This window comes from Elephantulus edwardii, unplaced genomic scaffold, assembly GCF_000299155.1.
Source record: "Elephantulus edwardii isolate Elephantulus edwardi_28Jun2011 unplaced genomic scaffold, EleEdw1.0 scaffold00186, whole genome shotgun sequence".
In the NCBI taxonomy this organism is placed as follows: domain Eukaryota; kingdom Metazoa; phylum Chordata; class Mammalia; order Macroscelidea; family Macroscelididae; genus Elephantulus; species Elephantulus edwardii.
Window position 1 is genome coordinate 3,348,300 of NW_006399936.1, and position 11,106 is coordinate 3,359,405.

At 47.8% G+C, this 11,106-nt stretch overlaps 1 protein-coding gene across 1 annotated transcript in view; it reads right to left on the minus strand.

The window, feature by feature from the left end:
* KIAA0556 (KIAA0556 ortholog) overlaps positions 1-10,335 on the minus strand; it is a 151,866-nt gene extending 141,531 nt beyond the window's left edge. The window contains exons 1-3 of the mRNA XM_006896630.1: positions 10,309-10,335; positions 10,048-10,116; positions 6,641-6,717 (exon numbers count right to left, since the gene is read on the minus strand). Of these exons, the coding sequence (XP_006896692.1) occupies positions 6,641-6,717; positions 10,048-10,116; positions 10,309-10,335 (173 nt within the window). The remainder of the gene's footprint in view (positions 1-6,640; positions 6,718-10,047; positions 10,117-10,308) is intronic.
* Between the last annotated feature and the right edge of the window lie 771 nt (positions 10,336-11,106).

The following is an 11,106-nucleotide window of genomic DNA, read 5'->3' on the forward strand; positions in this document are numbered from 1 at the left end:
ACAGCAAGTCCCCAGTGTCTGGTCCCCTGCATCAACCAGATTTATCACCACAGGAGCTGACTGACAATCAACCAAGATGATGACTCTGCGTGTCCTCTGCAAGAAGTAAATATCTGCCACACTAGCAAAATTTAAATCTTCTCAACCATATGAAAAATTACTACTTATTACTTAAAAGGTACATATTATGAGCCAAACTGTTCCAAAGGCTTTACATAACTATTAAGACAGTAGTCTTCGTGACAACCTCACGGGGTAACTGTGTTCCTTATCTTCATTTAACAGATAGGGAAACTAAGGCACAGAGAAATTAGGTGTTGTATGGCAGGGTCTTGAACTTATCATGGAAAATCATACGAAGAAAACAACGAGGTCTGTCTTGGAGAGGGTGAAACCAAGTCTCTACTTGGAGGCTAGGATTTTGAAGCTCCGCCTCACTTACTTTGGGCACATGGCCAGGAAAGATTGGTCTTTGGAGAAGGACATCATGCTTGGAAGGGTGGACAGACAGCACAAGAGAGGGAGACCCCGGATGAGATGGATTGATACAATGACTGGAATAATGGGAGTTGGTGTGTCGGAGTTAGTGAGACTGGCTCAGGCCAGGGAAGGGTTCAGAGCTGCTGTACAGAGGGTCACAGGTGACTCAACCAATAACATACTACGACAGGTCTGGAAGCAGGAGTGGCATCCACTTCCTAAATAACATGCCTCCGGAAACTATAAATTTTGATAAATGTCGATAGCTGCATAGGTGCTTCAGGCCTTTTGTTCATGGGGTCGCTATGAGGCATGCTCGATTGGAAAGCAAACAACAATAACAACAACATGGCACGGTGGGGAACTTGGAGTTCCACCATCACACAAAAAAGATTTCTAAAGCTGGCAAGATAATGTTGAAATAAACTGGGGAATTCAGACAGTGCTAGTAAACTCTTGGAAAGAATATGAAAACGCAAAGCATTCCCAGGGCATGCGTTCTGGTACATCATTCCAGAGAACAGACTCCAGAGAGGAAAATCTGTGGGCCCAGTCTGGACAGAACTTGAAAGGAACAGAAAGGTCCAACACAAAGGATGCGAAAGCTGGGTGTTAGGCAGCCACTTTAACTGTGAGGACTGTGAAAACTCAGGGAGAGAGAGGCAGGCAGAGAAGAACCATCGACTAATGGTCGATGCAAAATCAGAAAAGAGTGTATGTGGACCCAGAGTGAAGGATGATGGATGGAAAACTGCAGTCAGTTGTTGAGTTAGGGAGGGGACCCTTGTGGGCCAATTCTGTTTGTTTTTAAATGTCTCTTTAGCTGCTAATACATCCATCTTTTCAACAGCTGTGGCAGGAACATTTATTATAGAGGACTTATCTCTCGCCAGCCTCTGAGACTGAGGAGATACTCAATTGTTGGGTAACGGTATAAAACAGAAAGAAAACACAGGTAACTAAGTGACGGTCTCCAGGCCCGGCAAAAGCTGAGCTCCCTGAAGCAAAACAATCGAGCATGCGAGGGTACCAGCAGCCTCCAGAGGGAGAGAGTTGGGGACCAGCCCTGGTGGGCCTGGGGTGGAGCAGGTCAGGAAGCCCCTCCCAGGCAGAGGGCTGCCTCAGTTTCTCTCCTAGAGACCCCTCTGCGTCCTAACACTGCCCGCACTGTGACAGAACCCAGACCGGGGGCTGGTCTTCCACATGGGTCTCTCTTGAAACCGAATGATTTATGAAAATGTGGATTTATGAAACTGATAAATGAGGAGATAATTATTCAGACTGTGAAAAGAGCCCCCCTACTGAAGCTAAGCGTGCACCAGTAATATTCATGGGGTATTAAAAAAAGTGTTGGATTTATTTTTTTTTATTGATAGCCTACTTTGCATAAAGAGTCACACACTCTATTTTCCTGTCCTATTTTTCCACAGCACACATATCACCGCCTGCTATCTGATTATGGCTTTATCTGTGCATTTGTTCCTTCCCCCTCCCAGCCCCTGGATACTGAGCTCTAGGGCAAGGAACCGTGCTGGGCACTTTGCAGCCCCCTTTCTTGAACAATAACAGCACCTCAGAGCTCACACAGGAGGACGGCTGAGGAGGGTCCCAACACACTGGACGCCTACTCATCTGAGGAGCATCCCAGGCAGGGCTTCCACTGTCCCTGCGTGGACTTGAGGGGGAAATTCTGATCAGCTCAGTGCACAGATGAGCTGAAGGACCTGAAAGGACAGGGGAGCTAAAGGTGCAGAGTACTAGGAGGGACAATGGGGGGGACCTGACAGGTGCATGCTGAGCTGACTGGGAAGACACCGCTCTTTGGGACAGTGAAGCAGGGACCCAGGCAGTGTTGTTGTTGTTGTTGTTGTTAGGTGCTGCTGAGTTGAGTATGACCCACAGCGACCCTATGAATAACAGATCTGAATCCTGTCCTATCCTGTGCCATCCTCCACTCCTGACACACTAGAGCCCACTGCGGCAGTTACTGTGCCAATCCACCTGGTTGAGGGTCTTCCTCTCCTTCACTGACCCTCTGCCTTTCCGAGCATCATGTTCCTCTCCAAGGAACAGCCCCTCCTAGCAGCATCCCCAAAGTACGTGAGGGGAAGCTTTATCATCTTTGCCTCCAAAGAGCACTCTGACTGCACTTTCTCTAAGACGTATTTATTTGTTCTTTCGGCAGTCCGTGGGATGTCCAGCACTCGTCTCTAATACTACAGCTCAAAGCATCAATTCTTCTTCTATCATCCCTATTCATTGCCCAACTCTCAGATGCATAGCAAGTGATCGGAAAGCCTGAATCAGATGCACTTTGGTCCTCAAACTGACATCATTACTTCTTAATAATTAGCTGAACACAGTAGACATTTGTTCCTTTTTTCCCCTTACCCAGCAGCTCTTTCTCTTCTTTCAAAATCATCCCCTCAGTCTGGAGAGCATTATGCTAAGTGAACTAACTCAATCCTATAAGGACAAATACTGTAGAAGACCATTATTATAGGATGTGTATGTGAATCCAAGGAGGGGTGGGGGAGAGCAGACGGGTAAGGATGGCCAGGGGTGGGGGTGGTTAATCATAGGGTCATATAATCTGATGGATGGAAGGAGGGGTGGATAAAGGAAATGGGAAAGATCCAGTATGAAAAACAATGTATACAAACTTTATAAGTAAATCAGTATAAAATATAAATTTTATTTAAAACAAAAATTAAATAACAACAACAACAAATCCCCTCAAATTGCCTTTTGGAAGCTGTTTTTCTCTTTCTCTTGCTCCATGTGGTTTGGATATAACTGACTCTTTCAATTTCAGAGGTGGCACAGGGGGAGCCAATCAGACTGTGCCACCTCACCAGACACTGATTGGCTCAGGGATGGGAATGAGACCCAAGCCAAGCCAATGGGCGCCCTCCTCACCACTCACCACTGGGCTATTAGAAATGTTCTCTTTCCTATAAGGTAAGAATTCAGCGGCTGTCTTTGCCACTCCGACAGAAGGCTCTGTCGAAGAATGAATTTTAAATGAGAAAACAGCTCAGAGATGGAGACAGCTCCTTCTGGGGGCATGTTACCTAGATCCAGACATGCCTATCACCCTGAATGTCTTAATTACATGAATCAATACATTTCCTGGCTGTTCAGGCCCTCGGAATTCTGTCCCTTACAACCAAATGAGTTCTGAGTAATGGAGTTGGTACCATCCTCATCTTTGCGCAATGAAAGGCATTCGGGGGACTCAAGAAACTCAGTTAAACAAATGAGCATCACTCAGCATCTCTGGGGCAGCCACAAACTCAAAGCCACCAAACCAGAACCGACCAAGAGCTAAGCCTCCTGAGGTTCCTGGGACCAGAGGTCAGATTTCCCATCTTCTTCTACACAGTGGCTGGTGGATTCAAACTGTTGGAGAGGCGTGGCCTTGTGGGTCAGCAGTGAGAGCGTCCTGCTGGGGTAGAGTCCTCCACAAATCCCTCCCGTGAACTGCGCCTGTGTCAGCCCTGCCCTGGGGTTTACCCATTGCGGTGCCCAGGGCAACGCTAAGAAGTTGCTTTCCAGCCAGGTTTCCACATGAACTGCAGTATATTCTCACATAAATCCCTTGCTATTGAACTACTGGCAACCCCGGACTATTTCTCTTCTCTTGACAATTTATGGCAACGTTGAATGAAGTGTCAATGAAAGAGTACAGATGGGCTCTACCACTTCCTGGGGGTGTTTGTGAAGCAAACGGCTCGCTTCCTAGAGTGACCTCTGGTGGCCTGGTGGTAAGGAGATGCACTGTCAACCCGGAGGCATGTGGTTTGAATCTACGAACTGCTCCTTGGGAGAAAGCTGGACAGTCTCCTCCTGTGTGATATTTAACACCTCTGAAAATCCACTGGAGCGTCAGTTATGAGTTGCTTCCAACTCAAAAACAACAATAACAACACCACCTCTTGCGAGTCCCTGGGTGACACAAATGGTTAAGTGCTCGATTACCAGCCAAGAGGCGCCTCGGCAGCCAGGCCTGGCTATCTGCTTCTGAGGGTCAGAGCCTTGATAACCTGCAGGGTCACCATGAGTCAGAACTGACTCGCCGGCAAATGACAACCACAACCACCAGCTCAGAGCTTCTCTGCCAGGAGCAGTGCCACATGCCCAGCAGGCTTGGGAAGTGGATACTGCTGTTGTCACAACTGGGGAGTCATGGACGAGTTCAGCAAGGGGGGGATGGCATGCAAGGATCCTAAACCCCTACCACTAAGTCTCTCCTTTTACGTCTGTAAAACAGGCGTACCATGGTCTCTACCTCACTGTGTGCGCGCAGAACAAATTAGACAATGAGACAAACAGCTAATGCTCAGGAAAAAAGGCACTTTAAAGGCTCGATCTGACGAGGGCTCAGAGGCACTCCCACTCCTAATAGGTCTCTATTCAAAGATGTTTCTTTTCTGTTCCCCCGTCCAATTTCCTGTGATCAAGCCAGCTCTCTCTGTGTGACAACATGCCCTCCCAAATGTTATGACAACTGTTTTGCTCTATCGTTTTAATTGCCTTTGTTCTGGAACCTTGTCTCTGGGGATTCTCTTATCTGCCATTGGCTGGTCCCTCCTTGCACCCTTGCTGATTGCCCCGATTAATGACAGCAGTTTACTCAGAAGGACCTCTGACACCTTTGATGACGAGTCACCTGCAGATGACTAACCCACCTCCCAGGTGTTCAGTGGCAGCATGCAGCCTGTCAGGGACTGAACAAAAGTGTCCCGTTCTGTGGCATTAACGATGCTAGAAACCCAGGCTGGTCTAATCGGCATTCGCATTCTACATTTCTCATCTGAAGTTGTCCCTGAGATGACAAGAGATGTCACAGAGCAGCATGGGGACATCACCCAGGCAATGTTGGCTGGTCCTGGCCAGCAGGTCTAGCTCAGAGGGTTCTCCACCAGGGCCAGTACCACCTCTACAGCAGATGGTGGTATCATGGAAACCAGGAAATCATGGTGAAATTTAGCAAATGGAGTAAGGGACAAGGATGTTCAACTCTTACAGTGCATGGGGCTATCACATACCACAAAAACTTGTCTCATGGCGGGGAGGGAGGGCCACTAAGGAGCATTGTCAAACAAGTGTCCAGCCAGCCTCCGAGGGCTGAATCCACATCTGGAATTAACAGTCTCCAGATTCTCCTGCCCAAAGATCTCACATCCACTCCCAGAATGCCGAGGCTAGGCCCCAGCTGGCAGCCCCTTCTTAGTCTTCACTGTGGATCTGTTTTGTAAAGGCTGCAGCATTCTTAAGTTCATTTTGGGTCTTAATTTGAACCCAATACCAGTATTTTTAAACTCAGGAACTATTACAACTCAAATCCAGATTTTTCTGTTTCCCTGGAAAGCATGGCGGATCTGAGTTATGTCCCCACGCAACCAACACCTTCTCGATGGGAGCACTCTAGGCCCCCAGTGTCCCCACCAGCTGGCTCTGTTCACATCTCACACCTTCCTGCTCCGCGTCTGCATCGGCCAACTCAGATCCATGCAATGTATTAGCTGAAGGAGAATCTCCAGCAAACCGAGGCATGAACTTCCTCAGTCCTGCAGAGGCACCACAGAAGATGAAGCCTCCTTCAAAGCAGGCCCCACCGCCTTGACCTTTACCCACTAAGTATTGCACAGTCTGCAAGCTTCCCTTCCCCTCCTCCCTCCAAGAACCAGCACTCCACAGTCAAAATCCATTCTGACTTAATTGTAAATGACATGCCGGCCGACTTCAAATATGAAGGTAAAATGACTCCGCCAACACAGAACAAGGCCTGATGACAGGCTTGGATTTCAAAGCCTGTAAGATCACAGACGGGGCCACTGAGGGGCCGAGGACACAGAAGCTGCCAAATTCCAGCTTTCCATGACAAGCCCACTTTCTCCCCACACAAGCAGGAGCCAGGAGGAGGCACGTCCATGTCCTTCGGCTCCTGCCACAGCTCAGTCAAAGCAAGCAATTCAGCCAGCGGATGGGGAAATGCAAGCCGGGACTGCAGGTAACAGTTTAAGCCTCTGAGCTGAGGGGGGACTGTGTGTCTCACTCCTGTCCGAAGCAGGGGCCTGCGCGCTGTTAATAAATCTAAATAGGGCTTTAGTTTGGCCAACACTGGGGGGGCAGCCTTCGAGCGGCTTCATCTTACCGGTTCCTCTGCTGAAGCAATATTAAATACTCATCATGTTTCTCATCAAAGTCTGTCACCATGTCCTTAGTGTAACCCTGAAACGAAGAAACAGAGCGGTGTGATAATGGAATGCTGGGGAGCATGGAGTGAGAGCCCGCTGCCACACAGCCGGCCCGGGTGGCAGAGGGGTGGAGGCCGGCCGTGACGAAGGCCCAGCTCGTGGGGCGCGTCGCTGGGCGACTCCCACCCCCAGAGACTGCCTGTGGGCCCAGCGGGCCTTGGGTACATGCAGCCTTAACAACGACAAAACGGGACAGCCCAGCGGGCCTTGGGCACACGCAGCCTTAACAATGACAAATCGGGACAGCTGGCTCCCTCGTCCTGGGCCTGCTCGTGCCTCCTGCGTCCTATGAAATGAAGGGCTCTCCCAAGACTGAGGCTACACTCTCCTCAACTCCCATTATTTATTACCTCAACTGTCATAACCAAACGCAATCCAAGGTGGCTGTTTAAAAGATTTCCTTTTTCTCCACAAGAAGGCTTCTTGTAGACAACTCAGCTGGTCCAAGGGTGTATGACAGAGAGAGTAAAGACCCCTGTAGGAATTCATTGTTTCATGCTTCCTTTTCTGGCAACAGGGCACTGGACACCCTTTGAGGGCCCATCCAACCCCTTCTTTCAGGGCTCATCCCATCCCTTCTTTCAGGACAATGACTTCCTTAGATGCCCCGGGAAGTACCTTAATTCTCTTCTTGCATCAACGATATGGGGAGACCAATCATTACAGTGGTTCCCCGGCTCCAGGGAACACGCTGACCCAAGCTTGGCGGTTCAAAGTACGCCCTGGAATGTACATTAGACCCCTGAGACAGAGCTCATGAGCTGCTGGCCTAGAACTACCTGAGGCTGAAGCCGGCAGAGGAAAGAGAAGATCTGAGACACAGAAAGACGGATTCTGTTACTCTCTCTGAGCCTGTGGATCCAGACTTGCCTGAAGGCATACCCAGATATTTTAGTTACCACTTCAGAAGTTTTGGTTGAATTTATGTCATTTGCAGCCAGAAAAATTAAAAGTAATACACACATAATTAGAAACTCTGTTATCATTTTATAGACTTATCAAGGTATCATTAATGGATACATTACATATACTAATGAAACATATGTGCATGTCAGTAAAGTCCTTAGTATTGTGTATCTTTTTCTCTGAGTTTTCCATTCACAACATACATATTTATAGGCACATATAAAAAACCACACATGGATTCCTTTCAACAAAAATGGGATCACACTATACACAGTGCCTTATGATTTTCTGTTTTGTGTCAAGGAATGGTTGACATATGTAAACTTGGTAACGAGTCAGAGCAAATTACAGAAATCCACTTTTAAAAGGCAAGGAGGACATTAATAATGGAAATAGAACTTTTGTGACAGCCCTGTGGTCACTGAAGGTGTAGAGACTAGAAAGTTCTCTATCCTTCTCTTCTGAAGTCATCAGAGCCGGGCTTGAACCTCATGACACCATACTGTGGACATCTCTGAAAGGGATCACAACAGGAGATCCTGGTTAGAGTGGGAGAAAGGAAAATGTGCAGCAGAACTAAAAACATCATACAAAGGCCAGTCTTACTGGTCTGGTCAAGACTGGCCCTTATTCATCTTTCAAGCCTGGAAATGAACTCTCCCCTCTGGTTCAACTTTCAGCCAAACAATAAACCAGAAAACCTAAACCTACTGCTGTGGGCAGGAAGCTCTGGTGGCCTTGTGGTGAGGAGCTGTGCTGCAATCTTGAAGGCCCACAGTTCAAATCCAGCAGCTGCTCTGTGGGAAAAAGATGGGCAATCTCCTCCCGTGAGACTAAAGTGTCTCTGAAAACCCGCAACTCGATGTTATACAACAACAACAATGCTGTGAGTCAAGTTCAACTCATAGCAATCCTCCCCTGGATTTGTGAGTCTGCAAATCTTTATAGGAGGAGGCTGCCCATTGGTCTCCCAAGGAGCAGCTGGTGGATTTGAACTTCTAACCTATGAGTCAGCAGACTGACACCACGGCCACCAGCACTTCTTAGCCAAATGATCAGATAGCTCAGAAAAGGGAGTGATAATCCTACAGAGATATGCATTCCTTAGATCAATCTATCACACAGGATTAAAAGGGAAACATGTGGCCAAGGAAAAAGCTCAGAGGGCAGGAGGTTAAGGAAGAAGGACTATGGAGATGATGAACTGGGGGAAGAAGGTGGGAAGAACCTTGTTGCAATGTGGGGACTGCAAACAATGTTACAAAACAAACATGAACTGCTGAATGGAAAATCCATTTGTTCTGTAAACATTCACACAAGTAACAATAAAAACAATAAAAAGCTTAAAAAAACCAAATAAACAAAACTGCCAAGATTCTACCAAAGCTCTTTCTTCCCACCTCACCTTTTTCAACCCTCGGGGCCTTGAGGAACTGCTGACATCCATCCTTCAAATTCTCTTCATCTGGTTTTGTGGCACTGAGCGAGTCTCACTGCCTGGTCAGCCTCTGGCTACCCTTCCTTCCGTGCCCTCAGCTGTGGGTAGTTGGTCTGTCTGTCTAGCTCTAGCTCTCTCTCTTTCTGTGATCATTTCACTCTCCAAGTCTGAGGAAACAAGGTCCTCTGAATGGAGAGCAGAGAGTCGCTCCTGGCCTTGGCCTGACTGGCCAATCCCTTGTTCTCTTCGGCTTCCCACAGGACCCACAGTACAGCCATCTGCTTCCGTTTGTACCTGTCACCCCATTTTTCCTCCCAGCTGGGAACAGGAAGTGGGGCACTCTCACTCTGGGTTCCTTCTGGAATAACAACACGTGTTATTGGAGGATGGCACACAATGTGGAGGACCTGCCTGCGTTCCAACGGCTGGCCTCCTAACTGTGAATCAGTTCCTGTCTGGGAACGACCTGTGGCGTGTCTGTCAAAGCAGCACTAGATAAGCAAGACATATGTGTATAGCAGTATGCAGCACAGCTACCATCCTTTGAGGAAACATTCAGCACCTTCTTTAAACTCAATGCTGATGTATGCATTCCAGCTCAATGGATGTAACAATACTTACGCTACTATTACAAAAGTAACTGACATACATATTATATATGTAAAATATGTGTCTAGATAGATAGAGAGAGAGAGATAGATATGATTTTTATTGTGATTACAACGAAAGTGTACAGAGCAAGTAATTAGCTTTTCATGCAATTAATTCACACATACCCATGTTCATGATCATAATCCTCACCCTGCAACACCACTTTTTCCCACTTCCTCCCTGTTTGCACCACTTCCATTCATCCTTCTTTCCTGTCTTCTGCTTTCTGAGCCTCTGCCCCAGGCAGACTCTCCCCCAGATTGGTCCGGCATAACTGGTTATTCTGCGGAGCCTCATCACTTTACAGACCTGCTCCTCTTCAAACCTCCCCTCCTCCCGCTCGTCTCCATCTGGCTGAAAGTTGGTCCGAGGCAGTGACTTCAGGCCAAGGCTTGAAAGGGTCACAGTCTCGCGGGACTCCACCAGTCTCTCTGAGACCAGCAGTCCTGCTCTTCTGTATTGTTCTGAGTTTTGTTCCACATTTCCCTCCGGCTCTGGCAGCCACCTTCCACCTTGACCTCGTTCAGAAAAGTCAGTAGAGGCAGCCAGGCACCATCTGGTTCTTCTCACCTCTGGGTTGTGGAGACTGAAGTTCATGTGGCCCCTTAGTCACTGATGACCTCTACTTTCTGCCCTCGATGAAGAGTCCAACAGTTGTCTTTAGTTGGCAGCTCCGAAGTTTTTAAGACCTCAGTCACTCTTCACCAATGGAGGACGTAGCACAATGTCTTTTGTGGACTCAGCTGCTATGCCAACCAACCTTGAGGTGGACATATATTTTTGGGAGGATGCACTTTGATCCATGACAATATGACTCTCCTTTGATCTTTGCAGCAGCCTTTGAAATCGTTATTATTCCCCCACTTAAGATACATGGAAACCCATTCCATGCATCTTCCTGGAACACGACTCCTCTTCCACGGTCATTTATGGAACCATTCTGAAGTATTAAAATGATCATTATGGTATAGAATGAAACAGTTAATGACATTTCGAGATGAAGTAGGACACTTCAAAGCCTTCTCAGCTTGTGGTGGCTCAGCTGTCTTGAGCTTGACCTCAAACCCTCTGGGAATGCATTTCTCCTCCTCCAGGAAGAAGAGAACCGTGGAAGAGCACACACATCAGAAAAACTCTGAGACACACACACACACACGACTGCTGACCAGTTTTCCCAGCTACCCATTATCAACTACTCACCCTGGTCCTCGGTTTTGCAAATGCTCACATGCACACAAATCACCTGGAGATTTTGTTGGCGTGTGCATTCTGGTTCACTGGGGCGGGGTGGGGGGGCGCTCGGGAGTACTCTTGTACTCTCAGGCACCACCCTTCACTAGCATTGTTGGCTGTTCTCTTGTGCTGTCA